This window comes from Lepidothrix coronata, unplaced genomic scaffold (genome assembly GCF_001604755.1).
Source record: "Lepidothrix coronata isolate B3197 unplaced genomic scaffold, Lepidothrix_coronata-1.0 Scaffold134, whole genome shotgun sequence".
NCBI lineage: Eukaryota > Metazoa > Chordata > Aves > Passeriformes > Pipridae > Lepidothrix > Lepidothrix coronata.
Window position 1 is genome coordinate 412,670 of NW_016690314.1, and position 26,559 is coordinate 439,228.

At 48.0% G+C, this 26,559-nt stretch overlaps 3 protein-coding genes across 9 annotated transcripts in view; all 3 read right to left on the minus strand.

Annotated features, from left to right (window-relative positions):
• Positions 1 to 39: 39 nt before the first annotated feature.
• LOC108503249 (histone H1oo) lies at positions 40 to 1,979 on the minus strand. Of its 4 annotated transcripts, none has more exons than XM_017827050.1 (4): positions 1,780 to 1,979; positions 1,260 to 1,525; positions 917 to 1,183; positions 40 to 838 (listed from the first exon to the last, which is right to left on the minus strand). In XM_017827050.1, exons 1-4 carry the CDS (start codon positions 1,793 to 1,795, stop codon positions 419 to 421), a joined length of 969 nt encoding a protein of 322 aa, XP_017682539.1. In that variant the 5' UTR covers positions 1,796 to 1,979; the 3' UTR covers positions 40 to 418. The 4 variants fall into 4 exon arrangements, with proteins under 4 accessions (XP_017682539.1, XP_017682541.1, XP_017682540.1 ...); XM_017827052.1 differs by having other exon boundaries at positions 1,641 to 1,979; XM_017827051.1 differs by having other exon boundaries at positions 917 to 975; positions 1,051 to 1,183; positions 1,260 to 1,979.
• Positions 1,980 to 4,476: 2,497 nt separating this feature from the next.
• Positions 4,477 to 7,517, minus strand: RHO (rhodopsin). The gene is made up of 5 exons (XM_017827045.1): positions 7,053 to 7,517; positions 5,957 to 6,125; positions 5,676 to 5,841; positions 5,195 to 5,434; positions 4,477 to 4,785 (listed from the first exon to the last, which is right to left on the minus strand). The coding sequence occupies exons 1-5, from the start codon at positions 7,411 to 7,413 to the stop codon at positions 4,666 to 4,668; spliced, it is 1,056 nt and encodes a 351-aa protein (XP_017682534.1). The 5' UTR covers positions 7,414 to 7,517; the 3' UTR covers positions 4,477 to 4,665.
• Positions 7,518 to 11,320: 3,803 nt separating this feature from the next.
• IFT122 (intraflagellar transport 122) overlaps positions 11,321 to 26,559 on the minus strand; it is a 31,777-nt gene continuing 16,538 nt past the window's right edge. For 2 of the 4 annotated variants that reach the window (XM_017827110.1, XM_017827108.1), the window contains 13 exons: positions 25,621 to 25,782; positions 22,618 to 22,784; positions 21,559 to 21,730; positions 20,895 to 20,997; positions 19,223 to 19,363; positions 18,116 to 18,213; positions 17,123 to 17,223; positions 15,806 to 15,971; positions 14,726 to 14,837; positions 14,163 to 14,291; positions 13,247 to 13,326; positions 12,442 to 12,606; positions 11,321 to 11,767 (listed from right to left, as the gene is read on the minus strand). In XM_017827110.1, coding sequence (XP_017682599.1) covers positions 11,678 to 11,767; positions 12,442 to 12,606; positions 13,247 to 13,326; positions 14,163 to 14,291; positions 14,726 to 14,837; positions 15,806 to 15,971; positions 17,123 to 17,223; positions 18,116 to 18,213; positions 19,223 to 19,363; positions 20,895 to 20,997; positions 21,559 to 21,730; positions 22,618 to 22,784; positions 25,621 to 25,782 — 1,686 coding nt within the window. In that variant the 3' untranslated portion in view covers positions 11,321 to 11,677. The other 2 variants (XM_017827109.1, XM_017827111.1) reach the window with 2 other exon arrangements.

Sequence of the window (26,559 nt, forward strand, 5' to 3'; positions counted from 1 at the left end):
CAGTACTGGCCAAGCCTGAGCTTCTCCATTCCCGGGGGTGCCACCATGCTGTGTCCCATGGGTCCCAGGGCCCCTGCCCAGGCCATCACTGCCAGCCTGCAGACACACACAGCCCCCAAAGCCCAGCATACCCCTGGCACCACAGCTGGGGACACGGGGACAGACAGGGCACCTCTCCATGAGGGCAGGCAGAGAGGCAGCTGCCTGCAGTATCAACTCACTACCATGCCATGCAGTATGAGGCCAGGGCTGGGAAATGGGAGCCCAGGGGCAGGGGCCCACAACCAGGGTAGCAGTCAGGCCATTCTATGAGGTGAGTAAAGAAGCTTTATTAGCAGAAGTAAACACAGAGTTAAAACCTGTCCTGGGGACTAAAAGCAGCCCAGACCCTAAGGGCCTGGGGCCAGCTGAAGCAGGGCTAAGTGAGACTGTCTGGGTCCCCCGACAGAGCTGTTCTGTCCTCTCCAGGGGATGCTGCCTTCTGCAGCCTGGCTTCCCCCTGCCTGGCTCCTGGGGTCACCCGGGGCTTCCTTGCCTGGCCTTGACCCCTCTGTGCCTTGGGGGGACCCTGCTGTGCCCCCTTGAGCACCTTCCCCTTGCTCTTTCCCCCAGGGACCTTTTGGGGCCCCTTTGTCCCAGCACCCACAGAGCTGTCGCTTTTGCTCCTTCCTGCAGCCTCAGCCCCACAGGGCCTTGAGCACCCTTTGCCAAGTGCCTGGGGATGGTCAGCAGCTCGTGGGGGCCTTGAACACCCTGTGCCAGGGGCCTGGGGGTGGTTGGCAGCTCGTGGGGGCTTTGCTCCATCGCTCCCAGGCTTCACTGCAGCTCGTGGCTGGGCCTGGAGGAGAGGGAAGAGAGCACCTCAGGGTGCTGCCATGCCATGAGCCACCCAGCCCCACTGCCATCACCTACTCACATCCATGGGCTTTGCTTTTGGCTTCTGCTTCATGGCTGTCAGCTGCTGCTTCGTGGTACCTGCAGATGGGGTGGTGGATGAGTCCTGGTGAGGCCAGGCAGCATGGGGTGGCTCATGCCCCTGAAGCCCTTTACCTCGTCGTTGTGCACCAGCCACAGGGGCACAGGGGTCCTTGGTGGTCCCTTCCTGTCCTGGCTTCAGGGCCTGTCCTCTGTCAGGATTTGCCTGGCCCAGATGCTGCTTGTGCTGTGGCTCCTTGGGTGCTAACTGGGGGTGAAAGCAGGGTGTCAGTGGGCCCAGGCAGCACCTCAGCCCCCAGCTGCCTTGGCAGCCCCCTGCTCACCATGAAGGTGCCGGTGGCCCCCACAGCAGAGGAGTTGTGGGGCCGTACCAGCTCCCCACAGCTCAGCCCCTTGCTCAGCGCCTGCTTCAGCAGGTACTTGAGCCGGATAGGATCCTCCATGGGGTACTTGGCCAGGATGAATTGCTTGATGGTGAAGACAGAGGCGCCCTTCTTCTCATCTTGGGCCTGCAGCGCCTCTTTGACCATCTGCAGGGTTGAAGGGCGCCGGGCCACACCGCCCAGGACCAGTGGACCTGTGAGTTGGGCTGAAAGAGGCACCATTTGAGACTGGGGTCCAACCCCAAGACACTCACACCTCCAAGGGCTGCAAAGCCCCCAGAAGCTGAGCAGCCATAACTCTACTCATCCCTACAGACTCACAGGGACTGTGGCCACTAGAGCTCAAACCAAGCCCCAGAGACCCAGCCCCACCAGAACCCAAAGTGAGCCCTAGAGCCCAAGCTGAGACTCACCAGAGACCCAGCTCTGCAGGACCCTGCAGTGCTTGCAGACCCCTTACCCATTTGAGGCTCCATAGCAGAACACACAAGCCCACAGCCTTGGGCACAGGCAGCTCCACCCACAACACCACTGACCCTGCTCCTTAGACCCAGCTCACCTCCCTGCAATTTATCTCATGAGCAGCCTGGATAGCAGCTGGTTGGCAGCTGCTAATTGCTCTGGTCTCCGCCCCAGGTGGGAGCTGGGAATTCAAGTGCCCTTTGCCAGAGTTTTGTGTGGGGCTGGAGGGGCTCAGGGCAGACCTGAGCAGATAGTTTGGAGAGGGATGAGAGACTGGGAGTGTGTGGGATGATTGCCCTGAACAGGCAGGGGAAAGGTACCTACCCACTGCTGGGTGGGTGTTGGGGTGCTGGGATGGCAGCTTGCTGATAGCATTTGCTGTGGGGTGCATGGGGAGCCAGCTTGCAGTGTGCGGCCCACACAGACCTGTTCCCAGTCTGCTGGTGGGATGTGCTATTTCCCTTTGCTTCACTGAGAAGCAGGGGTCTGATAAGGAGGGGAAAAAACAATCCCACAAAGGAGAGGAGGAAAATGAAGAGCTGCTTGGTTAATCAGCAAAGTGACTCCCCCCCACTATCTCCATAATCATGTTCATGAGCAGGACGACCATTCGTCCCTGCCCACTGAATCCCACTGAATCCCACCATGCTCGGGGGAGAGCACTCCCAGCCCCAGACACGGACAGCCATGTCCCCTCCACGTCCCCTCTCTGCTGCCACCTGAGTAATCACTGAAGGTTCTTTGGTGCAGGAACAGCACAAATGTCCCCACCTGGGGGACTGCTGTGTTCCTCCCCAGTGCCCCATCAATCCCTCCCTCTGTACACAGGAGACTCACGGGGCTTCCGTGTGCATTGTCTGTCTGAAAGGTGAGGAAGCTGCGAGCCAAGATTACAGTATGGCAGGATTGGCTCCTGGCCACTTCAGCAGACCTGTCACCATGGCAATGGACCTGCAAACTACTGCCCACAGAGACCTTCATCAAGGTCTGTGCCCACCACTTGAGCCTGGGGGCCAGATCCTGGCTGAGGTGGCAGCAGGAGGCAGGTCTGGCAGCTGGGAGAGAGATTGAATGCCTGGAGCACCACATGCCCAGTTCCCCCCAGACCAGCAGCACCAGCCTGCTCCCTGCTCCATTTCCAGTCCATTTCCAAATTCCCCAGGAAGCGGACAGTGGGCACACTGGAAGGAGACAGGGCCTGGCACCATCTTCCACCTGGATCCATCCATCACCTCTCTGGCAGCTCTGTGATGCCTCTGGTACCCAGCTGAGCTGGCAGGGAGGTCCCAAACCCTTGCTTGCCACCAGCACCACCAGCAGTAGCTGTAGGGCTGGGCACGGTGAGGAGTGACAGCCCACAGGCTCGGGGCCAGGCTGTGTGCTGGGGCTGGTCCTGCACGGGCAGGTGAGCTGTGGTGCCAGGCATTGCCACACTCCTCTGGAGCACAGCCTCACGGACAGCAAATAAACACTAAATCCTTCCTCCTCTTCCCTCCAAAACCACCTCCTAGATTTGAAGTACATGAATCAGACATCAGCCTAAACACTGAATTATTCATAAAACTCTAATCCTTAGATTTCACTGAATATGCAGAAGTATGGATAAAAAAAATAATGAGAGAATTGTACTTGCAAATTGCTCTTTATTAAGGGTTTAACTTGCATGGGCTCTATACGTTCCCTATTAGTCCTTGCAAAGCTGCATAGGATTAGAAATCAGAGAGGATAATAATGTACAAAAATAGTTTCAAATGTTGATAACACTGAACAGCAAGAAAAACATCTTATTTGTGTAACTGAGCTAAAAATAAAAATGAAGAACAGTGCTACAATTGCAATATGCCATCTTGTAGTGCTTCGAACATATGTTGGCATCACTGAGCCATATGCTGCTGGGTCCTGCCTGCTGCGGCGCGGGAGGAGCTCAGCCCTGCACCCGGCGAGCCTCAACAGCACAGGAGCTGCCCAAAACCTCCTCTTGGGCCGAGGCCAAACTGACCGCAGCCGAAATGGAGAGGGGTGTGGGGGAGTGTGCTGGGGGCTTGGCCCAGGGGGTCCAAAGATGCCTAAGGATGACGGATGGGACTGTGGGAAAGAGTGCTGGGGGACGAGGAGCGCGGCTGCTGCTGAGGGTGCAAGCTCTGTCCACGTGCCATGCTGTGCTGTGCCGTGCCATGCCGTGCCGTGCCGTGCCGTGCCGTGCCGTGCTGTGCCGTGCTGTGCCGGCAGGGCCCTCCGTGCTCCTGCCTGCTGGGCAGGATCCACAACCTTCTCCGCTGCAGCGCAGGAGGGCCCACGTGCACCGGTATTGTGCTGTCCCCCGGAGGGGACGCAGCGCCTCCGTGGGCTTCTGACAGGCTGGAGGTGGGGCAGGGCTGAATTTGGTAGCACCTGACAGGGCCGGGGGCACCTCGACGCAGCCAAACCTGCTCCGGGCAGCTGGAGCGCGGCAGGACCGAGCGGCTGTGTGACACTGGCTAGGATTCATCTCCGGCAGCAGAGACGGGAGGCGGCCCCAGCTGCGGCCCCGGCAGCAGCAGAGGCAGGACGTGCCCTGGCCGGGCGTCAAGGTGGGGAGAGGGAGGCGAGGGCAGCTCTGCCACGGCCCTGGCATGGCAGGGCTGTCCGCCCCAGGATCTGCACTCACAGCAGGGGCACGGGCTCTCAGCAAGTCAACAGAAACTCACGGATATACGCCAGAGGAGCTAAATGTTTGCATTTTAATTACAAAACGTGTGTACACATTTTCAGCCTTGTTCCCAGGGTTCCTAGTGCCAGGAGAGAGGAGCCCGCCCCACAGGGCCTTGGCCGTGGCGAAGCAGGGGCAGGTGGTGACAGCGGTGGGACTAAGTTCGTGCACCCCAGGGACTGGCCCAGGTGGGGCCTACGCAGGAGAGACCTGGCTGGTGGAGACGGAGGAGGTGTCTGTCTTGCCAGCAGACGTGTCCTCATCTCCCAGCGGGTTCTTGCCACAGCAGAGGGTTGTGATCATGCAGTTACGGAACTGGGAGAGAGGGAAGCCCAGTGTGAGGCAGGCGGACACCAGGCAGCTCTGCCTACAGGGCTGTCTCCAAGTTCAGCAGAGCTGCTTGGAAGCCCCCAGCACCACAGCACAGGAGGCAGCACACCAATGGAGTCTCCTGCCCCACTGGCTGCTGCCAGCCCTGCCTGCCAAAGCCCTGGCTCCTCCATCAACGCAGCACCTGCATCATTTCAGGCTGGATGGCCTTGCATTCGTGAGATTTATGCAATGCCAAGGCTGAGCTGCACAGTCACCCTCCCATGTACCAGGATGAGATCACCTGGAAACAACCCCCCCTCCAGCCCACTGGCAGCTTGAGATGCCGTAACTCTCTGCCAGGTGTTATAAACTGAAACACAAAAAAGGAGTTGTCTCACCCCCTGCCACTTACCTGTTTGTTCATTACGATGTAGATGACAGGGTTGTAGATGGAGGAGCTCTTGGCGAAGAACGCCGGGATGGTCATGAAGATGGGCCCAAAGTCTGATCCTTGGTTGGTGAAGATGTAGAATGCGACACTGGCATAGGGGACCCAGCAGATCAGGAAGGAAATGACCATGATGATGACCATGCGGGTTACTTCTTTTTCTGCCTTCTGGGTGGTGGCAGACTCCTGCTGCTGGGCAGCAGCCTGTGGACGGAAGGAAATGGAAATGTAATGGAGCCAGAGTGTGCTGTGCCGGCAGGGATGTGGGGTGAGGGCTCATGGAAGTCAAGCTGCGCATCTGGAATTTGCTCTTTCCCTCTTCATGGAGGGCCAGCTTGGCCCCTGGAAGGCCCTCCCCATCACCAGTCTGGAACCTGGTGTGGGCCCTTTGCCAGCACTGGGGATGGAGATGGCCCTCAGCCCACTGTCACTGGCAGATACCCACCTCCTTGACAGTGCAAACCAGGTTCCCGTAGCAGAAGAAAATGATTGCAAGCGGGATCATGAAGTGAACCACAAACATGTAGATGACGAAAGATTCGTTGTTGACCTCTGGCTTCAGAGTGTAATAGTCGATCCCACATGAGCACTGCATGCCCTCGGGGATGTACCTGCAAGGTGAGCTCAGCAGGTCAGTGCCCAGCAGAGGAGATAGGCTGGAAGACACAGCCAAGCCGCCAGCCAGGCTCCCACACCCCCTGTGCTGGGCCTGGCCCCCCCCCCTACCTGGACCAGCCGAAGAGCGGGGGAGCCGCACATGCCAAGGCCATGATCCAGGAGAAGGCAACACCCATGATGGCGTGGTTCTCCCCGAAACGGAAGTTGCTCATGGGCTTGCAGACCACTACGTATCTTTCGATAGCCAGGACCACCAGTGACCAGAGACCAATTTCACCTGCACCAGGGAGGGGACAGAGAGGGACACAGGGACTTTGCAACAGGAAGAGAAAAATACTGTGATGGCAGCATGAAGCCTCCTCAGACTGATGTTCCTGAGGACAACTCCTGGCAGCTGTTAAATCTCCACCAAGGGTTTGGAAAGAAATGAACAAAGGTCAAGTGCAGATGCGATAGGACAGTGTGAGAAGACCCCTCCTCACTGAACTGCTTACCCACAGGAACCACTTTGCTGCTATGTTTTGAGATCCATGGCTGGATGTCACCATTCAACTCAGACAGCACCTGCACCTGCAAGCCTACTGCCACACTCTGAGATGCAGCGAGTGCCTGTCATCCCAGGATTTCCCCTTTCTACCCACAGCTTCCTTGGAAACTTGTGCCACAAGGATCAAACCAGTAAAGCAGTAGCTGTGGCTGAAGACTGAGCTAAATGGAGGAGAGCATTTTTATACACACAATTTTTGTTTAACATCTGTTTGGGTCCAAGCCTGGCTGGCATGGGGAGGAGAGCCAGCTCTGCTTGCCTGCACCACTGTGCACCACACCAGTGCTCGTGAAACTGGAGGAACAGACTCGCAAAACAGGAGGAACAAAACTGTCATCTCTTGACTCAGAAAGTGAGCCAAGGAGATGTGCAAATCCAACAACTGCAAAATCTGCTACTGGCAGCTTTTCATTGCTGCACTGTGGTTCTCAGGATACTGAGAACTGATACTGGCTCCCAAAAGAAGGTTAAAAAAACAAGTGTCATTTGTCACTTTCTTTGCCTCCCACCCAGAAACATGGCAATGGCCTTGACCCACAGCAGCAGCAGACCTTCCAGGTACCATATTCTTCCAAGATCATCTGTGTGTCTTTCCTCCCACTCCTAAAATCTGGGGCAATTCCTGGCGGGAGACTTCTGAATATTTGGAAAACTTACCTCCCAGTGTGGCAAAGAAGCCTTCAATGTAACACCCTGTTACTCCAAAGACAAAGTACCCGTTCATCGAGGTGTACATGGTGGTCGTGAAGCCTCCAAAGACCATGAAGAGGTCAGCGACCGCCAGGTTCAGAAGGATGTAGTTTAGAGGTGTCCGGAGCTTCTTATGCTGGATGGTGACGTAGAGCGTGAGGAAGTTGATGGGGAAGCCAAGCAGGATCAGCATGAACATGTAGGCAGCTAGTGCTGAGAACTTCCAGGGCTCAGCCAGGTAGTACTGGGGGTACTCAAAGGGACTCCGCACCACCCCGGTCTTGTTGGACATGGGCACGTAGAAGTCTTGGCCTTCTGTCCCATTCATGGTTGTGGTTCGTGAGGTGCCTTTCGCTCTTACTTAGGGGGTTCTTTTGTGCACAGGGGGATCGACTCTGAAGTGGAGCTCCCGCCACCTCTCAGCCTTCACTGTCACCCCCAGGAGAAGCGGCTACACTCCCCTCCACAGGGCACCTCTTATAAAGTGCCCCCGGGGTAAGCCCTGGACACCAGTGTCAGCGCGATTAGGGTTTAGAGAATTATTAATCATAATCATCCAGGGGTAATTGGCTTTCCTGGGAAGGTGTTAAGGTGACACCTGTTTCTGGCCCTCCCTGTCATTGTTGGAAACCATGGCTCATGGTCACATATAAAGAGGTAGCTCTGCACCTCACCTTTCATTTGGGGAGGATCAAACCAGGCAGCAGCTCTACTTGCAAGGCTCTGCTCTCTTTTCCATCCCCCACTAACAAGAGGGATGTGTGTGGTTCACACCCCAGGACTGTGGGTTTGGGGGCTGCAGATGGTGGCTGGGCTGGACAGGTGTGGTGTGTGTGATCCCTCAGTGACAGAGGGGTGTCCCAGCCCCATTCTCACAAGGGGAATGTGGGTCCATGATACCAGCCAGTCCCCAGTGGAGATCCATCACCCCCATAACCACTAGTCCCTGTGGGAGGCTGCAGAAGGCGATGTCACCAACTCTTCTTCCACATGTTCCAGCCACCTCTCTTTCTGTTCAAGATTTGGCTGCAGAGTTTTGACCACCACCGTGAAACACTGTCCCCGATGGCGGGTTACCAGTTGTACCATCTCCTTTGTGCCTGGCTTTGTGCGTGGTTTGAGTCATGCCAACTTCATTGGTAACACCTAATAAGTAACCTAGTCCATCTGTCCTGGACTGGAGTCGTCCTGGACTGGAGTTGTTCTGCACTGGTGCTGAGAATGCTGCTGGACCAGGGCACTGATGGGAGGTTCAGAGCTGAAGCCAACACCCAACCTCATATGCTGGGTAACAGACATCTTCAGTCTCCTCAAACTTTGTATAGCCATCAAACTTCAGTCTTTCATGTCTCTCTGCCTGCCCACTCAGTGAACTCGATTGTGCTTGAAACATTCTTTGTGCCAAACAGCAGATGAGTTACATATTGTCTTAATTTTTCAGAGGCAATGAGACAACACGTACAGGGGGTGAGCACAAGGAGCCAACCACAGAGTTCTCTTCTGGAGGTTCCTCACAGTTCACATCATTGTGATTAATCTTTTAAGCTCCAAAGCTATTTTCTCCATCTCTTCTCTTTTTTTCCACCCACTGTTTACCACCTTTCTCACTAGCAGTCGCTAAAATTCCAGCTGGCAGGCAGGCACCAGCTGGTTCCCCTGTGGAGGCCAGGCAAGAGCTGTTTGCTCTGCCCCTTGGCATGTGATGGAGGCTGAAAGGGAGCTGAGCACCCACCTCCTCTCGCTGTTCTGGCTGCATTTGAGGCTGAGCTGAGCATTCCTCACAGCCAGGAGCAGGTGAACATGAGGGTCTCATCCAGCACAGGAGGATGTGCCAGAGCTGCTGGAGCTCATGGGTGTGAGGTGGGCAGAAACTCATGTCCTCTTGGCCTTAATAAACTTCCTCCAGTCCTGGCCTAGTTTTCACCAGTGTTCCCTGTGATTTGGTTTAGCAAAAAGTTTAACAGAAAAAAGCACAAAGCACTGTGCCTCTCTAAAGCAGAGACCAAGCTGGGAAACCTTCCCTTTAAGCAGAGAAGGGGGAAAAGAGCTGAAGTGCTGGCACCCCAGATGAGGGCAGACCTGGCTGGCTGCAGCCCAACGCAGGCCATGCTCTCTGGACAGTCCAAGAGGTCTTCCTTACCTTAACATACTCTGCTCACCCTAAGCCCCTCTCAATTAACTTCTCACACTTGTTGCCAAGACCAGAGCAGTGCCACTCTAACTGCAAATGCAGCTGTTCACACTTGTATGTGGGCACACAAGGATTAAAGGTTTATTTCCCAATACACCTTAAGCTGATGCAATAAGCCACTGCTGAGGTAGCAGCTGCTGCGCGGAGCTTAGGCTGGTGTGCGTCACCACTGGATGCAGCAGTGGGACAGGCAGGCAGCAGGGAGGTAGAGGAATGGGACAAATTGCTTACAACAGCTTCTAATCAAAGCACAGTGGTGGGACCTCTTGTAGCTCCAGGGACGCCTCAGCATGAAGTCAGCCGGGAGGCTCCATGGCACAGGGAAGCCTGGACTAGAACACCTTGTCTCACATGTATGAGATGTGAGATCTGACTGTTCCTGCACAGAAAAGCCCAATAGGTTTTTCAAAGCTAGACTTTATTCACAGAGTTGGTTATTTAAAAAAAAAAAGCTTCCTTGCTTGGTCTGTTTTGTGTCTGTGTCACAGCAAACCCTTTCTCTTTATTTTTATAATTTTTCATTCCCACTGGCTCTGCACAACCAGCTCAGTTCCAGGAGAAGGAACCGAATTCCACCCTGGCTTGCATCTCAAACAGCATTGTTTATCTGTGTCAGTAGCAGAGTCTTCACTGCAAACAGTGACAGCTGAGTTAGAAAGCAGAGAGCTGTAATTAGAACAGAATGTTTTTAAAGTGGTAAATTAAGCAAACTTGGTCAGGAACCACTGAGGGCCTCGGAAACCTGGCCATGCCATTGCAGGCTCTCCCTTTCCAGAGGTACTTGAGCAGAGACATCCCATTTAACAGGCAAGGTGCTGCTCCCGTGGGAGCTGCTCTGCCAGCACCAAACACCTGTTGCTTGAGACGGTGCTGTGTCCTTTCCCACTCAGGGCAAAGGCAGGCTGGGACAGACAGGCTGCCATCACAACAGAACTCGTGGCAACACGGGCACAGTTTTATACCGGTTTCAAGGCAAGAGACCTATTGCCTCCCAGCTCCAGCCCAGCCAGTTACCTACATGAATCTTTCTGTTCCCCGTTCTGTTCCCCGGGGAACGACTGAGGGGTGACCATCCTAAGGGGTACGTTGGTATGGCTGGTGTGGAGCTCACTTCCCTCACAGCAGTGTGGAGTGCTGTGCTTTGGTGTCCAAACCAATGCTGGGAACACACCAGTGCTGTAGCTGGGGCTGAGAGGTGCCTGCACAGCACTGGGATTTCCTTTTTCCCTCCTCTGTCTCCCTCAGGAATAGGCCAGAGCTGGGCAGGAGGCAGGGAGCAACAGAACTGGGACAACTGCCCAAAGGGCTGTCCCGCTCCAGATGATGTCATGCTCCAAAATAAAAGCTCAGGGAAAGGAGGAAGAAGGGAGGATGTTGTGTTTGTGGTGTTTGCCTTCCCAAGTGATGGTTACTCATGCTGAGCCCTGCTCTCCAGGAAGCAGGGAATAAATTCCTTCTTGCTTTGCTTTGCTTGCACGCAGAGCTCTGCTTCAACCATTAAACTGTATTTATCTCAACCCAGGAGCTTCTTGGCTTTTGCTCTCCTATTTCCTGCCCAGTCCTGTGGGGAGAGTGAGCCAACATAGGAGCTGCCTGGGACTGGCCCCCCGTGTCTCGTGCCTCTGCAAGGGGCTGGAGCAGAAGGCAGCAGGTCCGTGTCCTCCCACCTGCACACGTGGCTCGCCCTCAGCTCCAGACTGACACAGTGCTGGGGACACCCTGCTCAGCAGCACTCCCTTAGCACACCCCTCCATGGCAGCACCATGGCCAAGGGATGGTGGGAGCTCAGGAATGGTCAGAGGTATGCTCAGGTATGCACAACCTGACATCCTGCACTTTAACCAGGTGAATTCCACAGAGACTGAACCATCCCCCACCCCAGGGTGGCTGTGAGATGCCCCCAGTGCCAAGAGCAGCTGGAACTCTACAGATTACACTTGAAGGGCTCTACATTTTAACTCTCTTCTTGCCTAAATTGAATAGAAAGGGAAAAGAAATTCAAGATCAGAAGCAGGAGCACTATAGCAAATTCCAAGACAAAGAGTAGTGAAAAACAGTCCCATTTATTTGAAGATCTGTCAATAACAGGTGTGTATTAAGAAGCAAATCAAATCCTAACACAATCTGGAGTAAAAACAATTACTTAAAGTCTGAACTTGACCCTAGAAACATTCCTGTAAAATTCTGTGGCACTTCAGCTGCTTGCCTGGGAAATGCAAAGCACATTCACAAACAACAGACATTTTAATTTAAAAAAATAGTTACATGTCTTCAACTCTTACAAACAAAATAGAGCAAGATGACTGACTTTCCTAAGTCGTTAGGAAAGCTTTATGGATCTAAGAAGTGTTTTGCCAAGCCAACAGGAGAGACTGTTGTTGAGATGAAAGACTGGTTTCCTTCATTGGTTTGACTCATCTCTTCTCCGTCGACAGAACGGACAACAATTATGCTGGAGTATGAGGAGCTCATAGTCTTCTGTGTGAAACATCTGTTAGTTAGAAACAGATTTAGCACAAGTTAGCCTGTGCCCTGCTCAAAAAAAGTGCAATCTGAGCTCAACGGCTGCTCTACAGCACAAATATTCTGAAACCACCATCAGAGAGATTGGTTCTCTCTGTTTCAATTGCCTGAATGCTACAGCTGGAACAGAGCAGTGAGCACTTCACAGACCTCTGCCAGTGCTGCTGAGGAGGCACAAACCCATTAACTACTTTTGAAGGAAGGACAACAATTAGACAATTTCTGTGTAAGCAAACATGACTGAATTCCACCATTTCAAAAACCCATTCCTGAGTGAGGCTGGAGCAGGGCTGAACCACAAGATAACTTAGTGACTGACTGATCACTTGCTAGACCAGGCTCCAAGTCACAGAGACAGAGCAAAAAGAAATAAATACAAACCAGCTTCTGTTGGTCACCCAAGGTTTGCTCAAGAGGCTCTGACTTGCTGTCAGGACAACTTCTCAAATTCAGCTACTGCCAAGGTAGCTCTGTGCATCACATAGCTCTGAGTTGGGGTTTCATTGCTCTTTCTCTACCTCAATCAGGAATTTGCTGAATACATGTTAGAGCACGAGGTTTTGATGATTAGCATTGTTTCAGCTATTGGGTCCTGGATAGGGCTTTTTGGGTTGTTTTTAAACTTCTCCACGAAAACAGTACCTGAAAGCAGGATGGACACATGGTGATGGAGGCGTCGGGCAGCAGGGACCGGTAGTACTGCCAGCGCAGCGGCTGCGGCCAGCGCTTGACCAGCACGTCACGCCGGCTCATCGACCGCAGCACAGCGCGGTTCACCACCACCGGAACGAACTCGGAGCCTCCCTGCTGCAGGAGAGCAGGTTGAGAGAACTGCAGTTACCAACTGCAAGGCCCTTTGAGGATTCATAAGTTGTTGTAAGAAGCAAAGTAAAATTCAGCAGAAGATGCTCATGTAGGACTGGCCCAAGACCTGTCCCACCAAACTCTCTGTCGGTGTCACCAACACCCTCAGCGACAGCAGCATCCAGTCACATCTGGTTCCAGTGAGCTTCCATTATCCCTTCAATGGATCCCTTTACAATTCCCTGGAAATAACAGCCGTGCCCAGAGTTTTTATGAAACCCTCACAGTAAGGCCTGCTCTACAGATGTGCTGCTTGTACCCCATGGGACAGCTCTGCTGTACCAGTGCATGGCGAGAAAACAAAATTTAAAACATCTTTGTTGTTTTGTGGAGTTTGTGTTGGGGTTTGTGTGTGGATTTTGTTGCTTCATTTGTTTCTTTTTGATTTTTTGTTTTGTTTTGTTTTTTGAAGAGAGGAGCTAACTGGTAAATCCCTTTCCCTCTCAAGTCTCCTGCTCTGCAGCTGTCGTCTTTGTACCAAATGCACACCAGAAGAGTGGCATGGACTGTAAAGTAAAGTTTTCTAATAATTTCTGTTGGTAGCAAGAAAGAAACAACTGGAAGGTACAGGTAAAGCTCTTACCTCAAAGCTCAGTTTTGCTGTAAAGGGATCATCATCCTCAATAATATCTGTACTGTCATCAAGCCTCAAACTCTGGCCATCTGGATGCATTTCTTAAGGAAGGACAAGAGTTCCTGTAAAATTGGCTGTACTCACCATAGCCAGCACTCACAGAATCAGTATGAAAGCACCCTAGCAGGACCAGTACCCTTGCTGCTCCACAGTATCTCAAACTGTGACAGTGCCCAGGTCATTACAGAAAATGCCAAGAAGACCTTGCTGGGATTCCCAGTGACTGGGGAATTTTATCACTGCAGTTGCTGTAGAACAGCGGGACTGACCACAGTCAGGCATGACATCACCTCTGCCTCCCTTCCTGATGGAGCAAAGGAAGCAATGTATTGAAAGGACATTTTTGAGCAGCTTCAGTCAGAGTTTGTGTGTTCTTGTGCATCACTCTGCACCTCATATTCTATGGCCCCCACAGCAACTGGGAGCTCTGGGTGCCAAAGCATTTCAAACCAGATCCCAACAGCAATAGCTATGAAGAATGTCCATGCTGCTTCCCCTGGCTGAGAGAAGGTAACCTCTAAAGGAAGCTGTTATTGGAAGCAACACACTCCAGATTCCACTCATTCTTTACAGAATGCAATTCACACAGAATAGGTAAAGCATAGCATTCCACTGTTAAAAATAAACATTTCACATGATTAGAAACAAACTGTCCTGATGAAAAAGCTTCATGACAACATTAGGTTTAGTTAAACCATATTTTGGTTGTTATACTAATGCAACAAGGAAACACAATGTAATTGTACTCACATCAGTCATATGACAAAAAAAGAGAGGTTTAAACCTAAGTGGGGAAAAAAATTCCAAATTGTTTAATTTTTCCCCATATATAAGGACTGGAAACCAATTCAAATCAAAAGGATACAGTCACTCATCATCTCTTGCCATTTATTCTCTCTTTTACTCACTCTTGGAGCTTCAAGATCAATGAGAGCTACAGCTTCTTCATCTGTGATGCCATCTTCCACATAGAACTCAACCAGATGCAGCACCTCTAAAGAGTGGGAAAGGCAGGAAGTGTTTGACCTGCAGGAACTCAGGAAATGCCTCACAGCAGATACTGTGCCCCTTCAGCAACGAACAGCCTCTGGCTTCCATGACAGTGGTGTTCTGCCCACTTGCTCTCATGAAACAAGTTAAATAAAATATAATTACAGCAAACCAACCCCCCTGAACTTCTGAAAGGATTGTGTCAGTATTCACAGAGCACTCGATGCATTCAGCCTCTGGCAATAAAGCAATGCTGTGCTGCACCCGCACCCTGCAGTGAGATCCAACAGCCCCGGAGGAGAGGCTCAAACTGAACAACAGTAAAGGGAACGTTTGTTTGGCCAAATAACATTGCAGAGAGAAGAAATTAAGCGCTAGTCTACTCCGTTAACATTTATCTACTTGCAAAGCACGAGCAAATGGGACATCCCAACGCACCGTAGGAGGAGGCCGAGAAGACAAAAGGCTGCCTGCAGTTAATGCAGACGTTCCCCAGGTTATTCAGCAGAGGGTTGTTGGTGGAGCACCTGTAACACAGGGGCAGGAGCTCCTGCAAAGACACATTGAGAACACGGTAACTGCAGACTGGCACGTCCTCAGCTCTTGGTTTTCAATTACATATGGGCTCCTTTGGCTGACACCACCCATACAACGCCAGGGCCACTCTGGAGAAGCACTGCTGTGAAATCAGATCCTTCAACATCTAAAAAAGCTTTACCCTTTTTAACAAACCAGCAAGTTTTCACATTAAGAATAGCTGTCTTCACCATTCTAACAATTAAATTTTCACCTTGCTTTTGCAGTAACAGAAGCAGAAAACTGCATCAAATCAATACAAAAAGAAGCCAAAGAAAAGGTTACTGAAGCAAAGTTTTTCGCTCTAAGGTTTGGTCAAATTTAGGTTCTCCAATTAATTCATTTCTCTTCAACAGCACAGTTATATTAGGCAGTTCTTAAGAGTGTGTTTCTATTATTTCAGGAGGCCAGGTGCATGTTCACTGGCACAATGCAATTTATTTTTAGTGAGTACTCCCTGAAACATGGCTTTATAGAACACTGCAGAGCCAAACTACAGTTAAAGAAGAAAAGGTGTTAAAATAAGACTTAAGGAAGGAAGGTCATTGAAGGGTTGAGGGGAGGAGGGAAGGAGTGTTAGGAGTAGGACAAATGAAAGTGACCTCCAGCTGGAGAGAGAGACAAAGACTGTGGAGCAATAGCGTGTGGACCGGGGAGAAAAGGGCTTGAAAGAATTAATAGACAGAGGGGAAGGTGGATGCAAGAGAGGAGAGGGAGGATGGAAGCTGCCTACAAAGCAAGGGCTGATTTTAATTTGTTCTCAGGAGCAGAAGGAAGTCTGACCTGAAGAATAACAATAAAAGGGCTGTGTTTCCAGCAGAAATACAATTATGTGACAGAGCCATGCATAATATATTGCAGATTTTTTTTGTGCACACGGCAACTCAGATTCTTGGATTAGGCCACATATTAATGATTAACATGAAACACATTACAACTTACTTCACTGTCATGGAATGGCTTGGATCGGATTGTCAGGCTGCCCAGCTCAAAGGATTTCTGGAACCTGGCTGGGATATGCAGTCCCTGAAGCTTCTCATAGGCATGACGAGCCAGTTTATATGCACCAAGAGCCTTACTCTGCTTTGCCAGGGCAAGTAATGTCTTGCTATAATTTAATTAAGGAATAAAAATACATACAGCATTTAGGAAAAAATACTCTGTCTAATCAGAGAAGTTGTGCAATGAAGCATATCCAACACCAGGACTTCAAACAGGTTTACCCAGAGAAATCTATTTACAGAGCTTAATTTACAAACATGTGTGAAAGGACTATCAAAACACCTGTGGGCACTTATTAGCTAGGTAAGGAACTGACCCTACATAAACATTGCTGTGGTTAAATATTCTGACTCCATCTGCAACATTTTAGTAATTCTGGGGTGCATAAATTTTGCCCAAGCCAAAGAAAGACCCAAAATCTTTACAACACGAGTAACCCACTGACACCAAGTAAATACACCTGATGTGATTGGAAAGAGTGGGCTCCATGCCACTGACCAAGGGTTGTCCTTCCCTTTCACCAGTGTGAAATACTAACTGCTGTTTAGATCTACTGATCACAAGGCTCATTATCCAAGACTTTATGGAAGATTATACATTTGTAAGTGAGGAAGTTATGAAAAGGAAATCTAACATCCCATCCAAAGCCAGAAATGAAGTGCAACCAAGATGATCAGTTCTCCTCCTCTGGCATCCAGTGACCTTCTGATTATCTCTGAGAGAAAGGTGCATTTCACACAGCCCAATCATGGAGCACTCTCCAGAGATTCACTGTGCACTGACAAAGCTGTGCAGATGTTGGCCTGACAGACAGCACACACCAGCCTCATGAGAAGCAGAAGCTCCTGGGTTTCCCCTCCTCGTGCTTCAGTTCAGTGTCTTTGCAACAATACTGTTGAGATTCAAAGCCAACATCTTGTGGCAGTGACTGGTGTCCTAGAACTTGCTCCTCTGACACAGACGACACACCAGACTGGGCGGGTGGTTTGAGCTACATGATAGTTGATGTGCACAGCTTTCCAAAACTATTAAAAAAGACAATTAAAAAAAATCAACAACAAAAAGCTAGTGTGGCTCAGCATACAATGGTTTGAAGATACTGTTTATTGCTTAGGGACAAAAGTCAGTTCCTATTAATGACAATAGCTGACACTGAAGATTCCCTCGAGGAGATCCCTTCCTTGGACCAATAGCAGTTATTCCTTTCATGTATCTCACATGATAATTTCTAGATTTTGTACTGTATTGGAAGGATACACTTTTGAGATTCCCAAAGGAGTCTCCTTCGTTAAGCTGTGAAGCAGAAACCTGGAAATATTGAAGAGGGTTTCAGGCGAGTTGAAGCTGAAAGGCTCCTCCTGTGGTATGAAAAACACAGACACAACATTTCTAAGCTGGAAAACAAACAACTCACATCACTAAGCATGAGGCATCTCCAGTACTGCATTTCTTTCATGCTGTTGCAAAAAGAGGTGTTGACAGAATATAGCAAGTGGATTTTGCATGTCTTTATCACCAAAGCTCATGCCTGATACATGCAGAAAGATCCGTGTAGCTAAAACAGAACATTTAACAGGTTATTTAAAAATGAGGCCAGGCTGCACTGCTACAGTGCAGAGTCTCCAGTGCTGTGAGGTCTGAAGTAGATTAACAGCAAAGACTCTACAGCACAGAGTCGTCTTTTGGGCAAGGGCACAGAGCAAACGTTCTCAAATCTTTTACAACAGATAATTTTACCAACAGCGATGGCAACATGACTGTAATTGCTGTAATTAGCAGGGACTCATCACTCGTGAGGAGGTATCACTGACACACCACCCTGTGGGAAGCCCTAGGCTGGGGATCCCTAGGGTGCCTTCCTCTGTTCAACCCTGTTTTCCCATGACTAAGGGAAAAGCTGACCCTGGCCTGTGCAGGAGCAGGGGCTTGGGTCACTGTGGGACCAAACTGATACCACCATCAAAAAGGCTGGGTGCAGGAGGTCAGCCATCAGCACAGCAACTGCTCCTGGAGTCAGGCACAGCCCTGCTCCAACTGCACTGCAGCTGTGAAGGGCTGAGGCAACACAAGTTCTTTTACAGAATGTACAGCTGAAGGCTGTATAATGAAGTAAAGTTAAATAAATAAAGTTACTATACAGTATTACTGATCTACACTCAATACTTAATTGCCTGAAAAGTCCTAGTTATTTCTGGACTCCCTAAGAAAAAAGCTCAGGAAGCATACACAATTCTAAAGTGAGTATCTTACAGTGTATCTGTGAATGAAGTGATAGGCATGGTAAACTTCTGCCAAATGCTGGAAGCGATGAAACTTCTGCAACATTTCAGTCTTCTGCTGTTCATTCTCTGCGGGAGGCAAAGGATTTGGTGTCAGTCTCCCAGAAGAGTCTATGAGACTCAGCTGCAAGGAAACAGCCTGTTATGATTTTAGCAGCAGCACTTCCAGAGGAGGTATGTACCAAGTCAAGTGTGCCCCATCTATCCACGCAAACCACATGTTGCACAGACTTGCTATTTTTCTGAGCAAACTTCTGGTCTAAAACAAGCATGGCAAAACACAGAATAGTATGTCAGTGGTTTGACACAGCTAGGGGCTATAGCTGAGCTACAGGCAGAAAGCACCAGGTGTGCATCCCTGGAAACCTCCTCCAGAACTCCAGAGTTTACAAATAAAATTAGTTTTGAAACACTTGTTTTACAAACATCAAATACACTACTAAGCCATTTGGAAAAACGTGCATCTCAAACATCTGAGGGGTGACAGATCAGCTGAATGAAAAGCAAAGGTACTTAGAGCACCAAGCAAAAGGCAGTATTCCCAACCTTTTATATTCATTATCACTAAAGTACACCTATTAACTGCCGGCTCCACCTCTCTCCCATTGAAACACATTCAGAAGACAAGATGACAGCTAACAAACAATGAGTTTTAACTGCTGGCAGAAATAATTTGTAAAGTACCTCACCAACCTATGTTTGGACACTAGATGTATCTTACTCTCCAACATAATCTTTTATTTACTAGCACATGAACCCTCCAGTCAACTTCTAGGCGGTGGGTGTGGTGGGGAGGTGCAGGAGGATACCTGGTCCCAGGAGGCACAGTTTTGATCCCAGCCAGATTTCAGAAGGAGCCTTATGCCTGCTGATGTTTCTGGTTTGTTTATCTGTTTTAAATGAGCACATGGGAAAACTAGGGGACTACAAAAATAGCACAAGCCCGGGTTATGCATAGCATTAAAAAACCCAGACCAAAACACCCAGCAGTGAAGCTGTGGCAGCAATGCTATCAGTGCAGTTGTTTGTCTACATGCATGAGAAGGTAACAAGCACAAACTTCCTTTCAGTGACTTACCTTGGGCTATGTCTAAGCACTGCACAGAAAGCATCCAATAATAATAGGCTGCATCATTAAATCTGCTTTCAACTACAGCGTTGTGCGTGAGCTGCTCCAGCACCTTCACAGCCTCTGTCTGCCTGCCAGCCTTGTGAAACGCTACAGAACCCAAAACAAAGACAGGTTTACAGTGCAATTATATCAATTAACGGAAATTAATGTTTCTGAATTGAGACCAGTCTATTCAGTCCATATCAAATAGTCTATCCAGGGCAGGATAAAAGGGATTATACACTGGTATTTTCCTCCTTGAAAGCAGCGACGCTAATGGAACATGAGAAGCATCTGTAGGTATTTTGTGGCTTTTGCACTGTCTCAGCAGCTCTTGAGCTCACAGATTGTGTATGATGCTGGTTGCTGGGGGTTTTTTAAAAACAAAAGAGGGAAAATACTGTGATGATTAGATCTCTGTACAAACAACAGAGATCTCCAAACACCGCAAACCACACCTTCACTCAAAACTACAATAAATTAATGTCTGAAGTTAGTGCTCTGGTGTGCAATGCTAGATACTTCGAAAGAGTACAGCTTAGACTATATCCTTCTGTCATTTACTAACAGCACCTCTTTATCTGATGCACACAGTAACATCCTGAATTCTCACTTGGCAAACACACATTTGACAAACACAGTCTTCATAGAAAGAAATGGGGCTGAGGGGGAACCAACCCCCAAAAACCCAACCCCACAGCACAGCTGCCCCTGAGTGCAGCCAGCTCAGCTCAGACCTCACACAGCCGCGCGAGGATCTCGAGCTCACCCAGCTCTGGGCACCTACACTTGCTGAGCCACAGCAGCACTGAGCTTTGTGGAGCAAACTGAGACTACAACCTGCATTTAGAGAGTGCAAACTACCACACTGCCCTAAACCAGGTGCTCAAAGTGTTGGTGCCAAGACACACAGCCTAGTTTTGTGTGGAGATGGATCAGGCCTGGCTTGTTCCCCACCTGGGCCCTTAAAGCCAGTGCAGTTTCACACTTGCATGTGAGCTGGCTCAGGAAGCAGCAGGTGCACCTGTCATGTGGAGCTGCACCTGAGCAAAGGTGCTGCACTGAAACCCTGCTGCCTCCACACAGAGCTCACTGCAACAGCTCCTTGCCTCTGGAACAGTTTACAGTCTGTCCACAAGATGGAAAGCTGCCAGTTCTGTTTAAAGGTAATTTCATAAACCTAACAAGAACCACGAAAACCTTAAAGAAATAGGAAAATTTTACTTGTACAAATCCCATGGTACCTAAAGACAATGAAAAATTACATTTTCCACTCAGGTTTATAAAGATGGCTGCCATATTTCGAATTCTAGTGGGATAATAATGATATTAAGATGGTAATAATGATATTAAGACAGTTCATATTACATGCCAAATACTGTTGCTACGTGCCACACTCAGATTTACAAGAAGATAGAAAATCTGGACTTGTATTTAGATGCCATTATTTTTGATAGATCCATCACATTTTCCTATAAAATCAGGAGACTTCCAGTTACTTTAAGACCCGTTTGAAAACATGGATTACATTTGGTTTTGAATCCCACTGATAAGAAACTCTCCAAGGAAGAGTCTGCATATATTCTGTATTGGAGAAGTATGAAACAAATGTGGAGTCATCTGTCAGTGCCATTCTCACCTTTTTGGGCTTCTTCAAATCGATCATTCTCTGCCAGCCACTGGGCATAAGGGACATAGACATCATCTTTGAATTCAGGATGCTTTTCACTCAGAGCTAATGCCTGAGGTAAGTAAAAAATTCATTCTTAGAATACTGCATGCTTTAAACAGTTAAAGGGTTTAGATATTCCATGGGATCAATCCTTCAGCTCTAAGCAAATTCACAATAAAGTATACACAGAATAGAGAGTGTAATCCATATTTTCTCCAGTATGAAACTAATGTGTTTTAAAATAAAAAGCAATCAACAACAAAAGACAAGAAGCTAGGCATAATAACAGAATTGAAACAGGGAGACTTGAAAGTGATTATCTAGGAAATTTAGTAGATTTCACAGCAAGAGACAAAAAATATTTTTATTTTTACTGAATGCATCTTCTAAAGGAATAGAAGTAACACTATAAATGCAATTTAGATTCACTTGCAGAAAACCACACCACCACCAAACACATGCTGGCATACACAATTAACTGAAATACTCAGAATCCTTCTACAGAAGCCTCCCTCCCTGCTTCTCCCTCACTACCGTGCTGGTGTAGCCAGACATTCGTCTCCTTTTTTGTTGCAACCAGAGACAGTTAAGAAGTAGAGGTTTTCAACACAGAAATCAAGGGCACACTTACTTCTTCCCAGTGATGAGTGTCCACGTGGAGCTGGACCAATGCTTTCACGTCACCAACCTTCATGTAGGTTTCTGCAGCATAGCCAGGGTTATCGAGTTGCTTAAAATAGAAGGCACACTTGTCCAAAGGCTCCCGCTCAGCTTTATCCAGTTTTCGAGCAATTTCAATTAACCTGGACCCAGCAGAAAGAAGGCAGATCTTTCAGATTCTGCCTTTGTGCTTCGCCTTTTAATTACTGTCATAACTTCACCTTTAATCAGCTAACATTTAATAAATAATGTAATAGTAGTACCATGCAACACCATTTAAACAGTTTCAGTAAATGTTCCAAATGCCTTTTTTTCCTTCTACAAACTCAACCCCCTTTCTTCCCTCTTCACTCACGTGTGCAAGTCCATACCTCGGACTCTGTGCAGAGCTGTGCAGACAGACGGAAGGGAGCATGTCCTACATGATTAAGTAACATGGGAAACACTTCCCAACCCTAACCTGAGCAAGAGACTCCTGAATAAACACCACCCCTGTGACACACAGCAAAACAGAGGCAAGGGGCCTTGCAGAGGAGCCTGGCCAAGATCTTATGGCAGCTCAGCAGATGACCCAAAGTGTCACCTACTGCAAATCGAGGAGAAATGACCAGTGGCAGGAGTAGCCCCAGAATTTCTGGGGACTCGGTGCTCCAGGTGATTTCTCTACCCACTAGATGACTATCCTGAACAGCTGAAAACAGTAGCAATGGGCTATCAGGTACAATCACTGCTGTGATGATCACTGAAGCTGGAGGCATCTCTATTTTAGACAGTCTCATGCTGCAGATGAACCCATAGATACTCTTCACTGCTGTAATGCATTTGTTTTTGTAATATATTTATGGCCCTACACTCTAAACATATGCAACTTTTAAAACATTTTTAATTCTAGATGTGCTTCAAATACTCAATCTGATATAAAACAAAGGCAGATACCAAACATATTTTGTCTTATTTTAAAATTATGCAGAATTAATAATAACTCATTGGAGGGTTTCTTATATTATCTCTGAGGTGACACAAAACCTACATATCCACCCAGCCGTTGTCCCCGCTGATTTCTATGGCCTTCATGTACTCGCCGGCAGAGAGGTACATCTCTACTGCTGCCTTTGGTTCATTGATGTTCTTGGCCCAGTCTGCTTGTTTTTTTATTAGCATCTTTGTGTCTTTGGGGTCTTCAGATCCCAGAAAATCCTGTAACAGTGCAATACAAAAGTCTGCATTACCTTCTGGTTACAAATGTTGTTACAGTCAAAACTCTAAAATACACAAAGGCTTTTGTAATGAATACCATGATGCCTCCCAAGGACAGAAGTACTGCATAGAGAGCAACATGGACTGAGCCAGCCTTCAGCAGCTCATCATCAAGGCCCCATGTCTGGGAGGAAACAATGGCAAGTCTCCCATTTAGACAGTTTTCAATTAAAAAAAAAAAGCAGGAGATTTTGGGCAGGCCCAGAGGACAATGCAGGTGCCTCAGAGACAACTCCTGTGTCCCCACTTACTCTCTGCTGAGCCTGGTTAAGTGGATAGCAGTTATGATTTTTGCATGCTTGTCAGGAACAGGCCTTCCCAAAACACAGTCCTACTCTAAAGACTCTAACAGACTAATTCCAAGTTTCAGATTTTCTGTTGCAAGCCAAGCAGGTACAGTTTCATTCTCAAAGATGACCCAGTCCCAGCCCATGCTCAGTGAACGACAGCACACGCACTTAATCATATACTGGCATCAGGATGCCCCACCACAAATAAATTAAAGGCTGAAATCTTGTTTTCTGCAAAGACACTTGATCATTATATTTCAATATATCAAAAAAGTTCTTTTGTAAGGACAAGAATGACAGCTGCTCAAAAGTGAGAGTGCTCTGAAGCACTGGTTGGACTTGTGGAAGGAATGCAAACCTGGACACTGTGATGACAACCATTTTGAAAATATTTCTACTAGTTAGTTCAGCTTCTTCTGCCAATACTGAAGCCTTGGCACCATATGGTTCACATCCGTTGACATCATGTGTCAGGAAAAAAAAAACCAAAACACTTCAACACCAGAATATTGATTAAGGGCAATTTTGTCTGTTAACAGAATAGGCTACTATCCATTAAATAGCTCCTATCAAATGAAAAATCAGAATAGAGGTGAAATGACAGCTAAGAAAGAGTGGAAAATTACCTTAGCCTCTGGGTTTCTGGCAAATTCTGACTGAGGTTTAAAAGAAACCAAACCAAAGGCAACAAATGGGCAAAACCCCCCTCGAGGAGCACGCACACACCACATCTGCTCCACCACCGCAATTCAGCAGTTCCCCAATGCAGCCAGGGGCCAGGGACAGAACTGCACCCCACCTGTGCCAGCTCTAGCTGAGCTGCAGAGTTATCTCCTGCAGCAACCCTGCTCCAGGGAACAGCTACAGAGGTATCCTGATAGCGTCTAAATATGGAAAACTGGAGTGAAGAGAGAAGTCAAACAGCCTCCTTGGCACGACTTGTTTTCCAGCTTACATCACCAAAATAAGTCCAAAATCAAAAGCTCAGCTTCTCACAGTATAAAGAGTTTTTTGTGAGTTGTCAGTAATGAATGATCTGGTGCTGTGATAATGAGCCTGTGACCAGATATCAAAGGACTCCCAACCTCTGCCTCCGGTCTGGATCCTCCATCCAGACCTCATCAAAGCCCAGCACCAGAAACCAGGTTCTGTGGGTCCCTTTGCATAATTCTGGCAACATTAAGAGAAAACAACACCAGAAAAACAACCCCCTCCCCCATGTGTCTTTCCTTGGATAAATAACTGGCAAACAAGGGAGTTTTAAAAGATCTTCCATTTCCTGTGCATTCCCTGCACAAGAAGCTGCCTTCATGTGCTGTGGAGTACCTTGAATTTTTCTGCATGGATTCACTCTGAAGGACAGGGGACATGAGAGCTCTTGCTCTCTGCTGGTTAAATATAGACATGACTACAGCCAAGAATTAAAAGATTCTTACGAAGACTTATGGGAACATTTTTCTTTATGAATTACATTTATGTTCAAGAGGAGCCAAAACACTGAAGCTAACAAAGACTCAGCAGCCAAAAATAGCGGAAGTCGGGCTTACATCAGCAAAGCCCACAAGTGTTTCTGTTGAGCTCTCAGAAGAAAAAGATCTCTCTGTAGCATAGCTTGGGGAATCTGTGCTAAAACAGTTTCTATGCATGTCATGGTGAATTCTTTGTCCTGGACTGGGCAGAATAAGGCTCTGATGAGTGATGAATGAGACTAAACAGTGCATACATTCTCAGGGATTTTGATAAGACACCATAAAAGACTTAAAAGCCAAGTAATACTTCTTATCACCTTATAAAAACATCACATTTTAGAACCATATTCAATTTATTTCTACATGGCAACAGAGTTTAAAAAAAAAAAGCCAAGACATTGAATCTTTGAAATAAAATTCTGTAGTAAACAAAAATATTCCAGGTTACTATGTTATACACTTTATAAAGTGCATTAATATAGAACTTGCTCTGACAGAAAAATATTTTTATTACAATATGGAATTGAATTAAACACATGGTGCACTCCCCTCCACTTTGCACAGGTACTACCTTATCATCTTTGGAGGACAAACAAATAAAAAGGGATCTTGAGCAAGATAATGGGGAAAAAAGAGTCATGAAAACAAAATTCTTAGTTTTTAAAAAAGGAAAATTACTGCAGATAATATCATGTAACCACACTGAAAGAGTCACCATTGGTGGTGTCCAACAAAAAAATCCAATGAAAAGCCCTGAATTTCCATGGTCACATTTGAAACTCTACAAAACACAATCTGCTGCATCGGTAGCAGACTGAAGGAAAATGCCACCATAACACCCAGGCCAGAGACATTTCCCCCCTTATAAGCCAAACAAACTCGAATCAATTAACTGAGAAAACAAGGTTGAAATTCAAAGCCCACATTTCATCCAACCTTTTTGTAGGATCATACTTTGAAAACAGTTACAGGTACATCAATATTTCTGCATGGAGATGTCCAGGCACCACGTCCTACCTTCGCGTGGTCAAACATGCGTAGGTCAGTGTACATCTCCAGGGCCAGATTTTCATGGCCACTCCTTTTGTACAGCTTCGCTGCCTCATGGAATTTTCCCTGGTAGGCATAAACATCTGCCAGGAACAGGTCATTGTTGTTCTCTCCATGTTTCTTCCGCTCCTGGAAAAATGGAAAATTTGAAGAGTGATGTAGAAAATATTCTAGATGACCTGCACCTAAGTGAGAAATAGCCACTGAGGAATTACACTTTCAAGCTTAGATTTTAACTATTAAAAATTAAAAATCTGTAACGGGATATCATAATTATGCCTCTCCTACATTTCTTGTGAATTTATAATTAAAGGATTAAATCCCTTCTTAATTAAAATTAGGAAGAGCAAAATTAAATGTCACTATACAAACTAAAGTGATGAAAAATCACTTCTCTTGATTTCACACAGGAAAATGAACACATGCTATCATTATGCCAGGCTATTTTAAAAAAGGCATCTGATGGGCTCCTCGTTTTCTCCTGTACAAACTCACTAGCATATAATTTGGCTAAATTAACAATATGTGCGGGTGGGATGACAAACAGGGAGATAATTGCCAGCAATAAGCAGATTCAGAAAGTACATTAACCTGCCTCTGAATACAAACCAGTGTCATCTCCACTGTCCCCATGAGCTCACGGATTCATGTCGGCAGCAGTCGCTTCCAGAGCACCCGCACATGCTCTCCTGCTAATCAGAACTGCTCGCTCTGACTGCCTGGGAAGGGACCACGGGGGCAGTGTGTGTGCAGTGCCATGGAGAACCCTTCCTGTGTGGGCAGTGCCACTGAGAACCCTTCACATGACTCAAAGCACAGCAGTACCTGACCGCGAGGGACTTGTGACACAGACACGCACACGTGTGCGAGTGTGTGTGTTTTCATGTGTGTGCCATATCCTGTATC

Excerpts from the sequence above, each read along its gene's own strand:
- LOC108503249 (XM_017827050.1), bottom strand. Across the intron at positions 1,184-1,259 it reads GGGCCACCGGCACCTTCATG|TTAGCACCCAAGGAGCCACA; the intron begins GTGAGCAGGGGG and ends TTTCACCCCCAG. Across the intron at positions 839-916 it reads CAAAAGCAAAGCCCATGGAT|GCCCAGCCACGAGCTGCAGT; the intron begins GTGAGTAGGTGA and ends CCTCTCCTCCAG.
- RHO (XM_017827045.1), bottom strand. The coding sequence starts at position 7,413 with ATGAATGGGACAGAAGGCCAAGACTTCTACGTGCCCATGTCCAACAAG. Across the intron at positions 6,126-7,052 it reads CTTCTTTGCCACACTGGGAG|GTGAAATTGGTCTCTGGTCA; the intron begins GTAAGTTTTCCA and ends TCCCTGGTGCAG. Across the intron at positions 5,435-5,675 it reads TGGTTTGCACTGTCAAGGAG|GCTGCTGCCCAGCAGCAGGA; the intron begins GTGGGTATCTGC and ends TTCCGTCCACAG.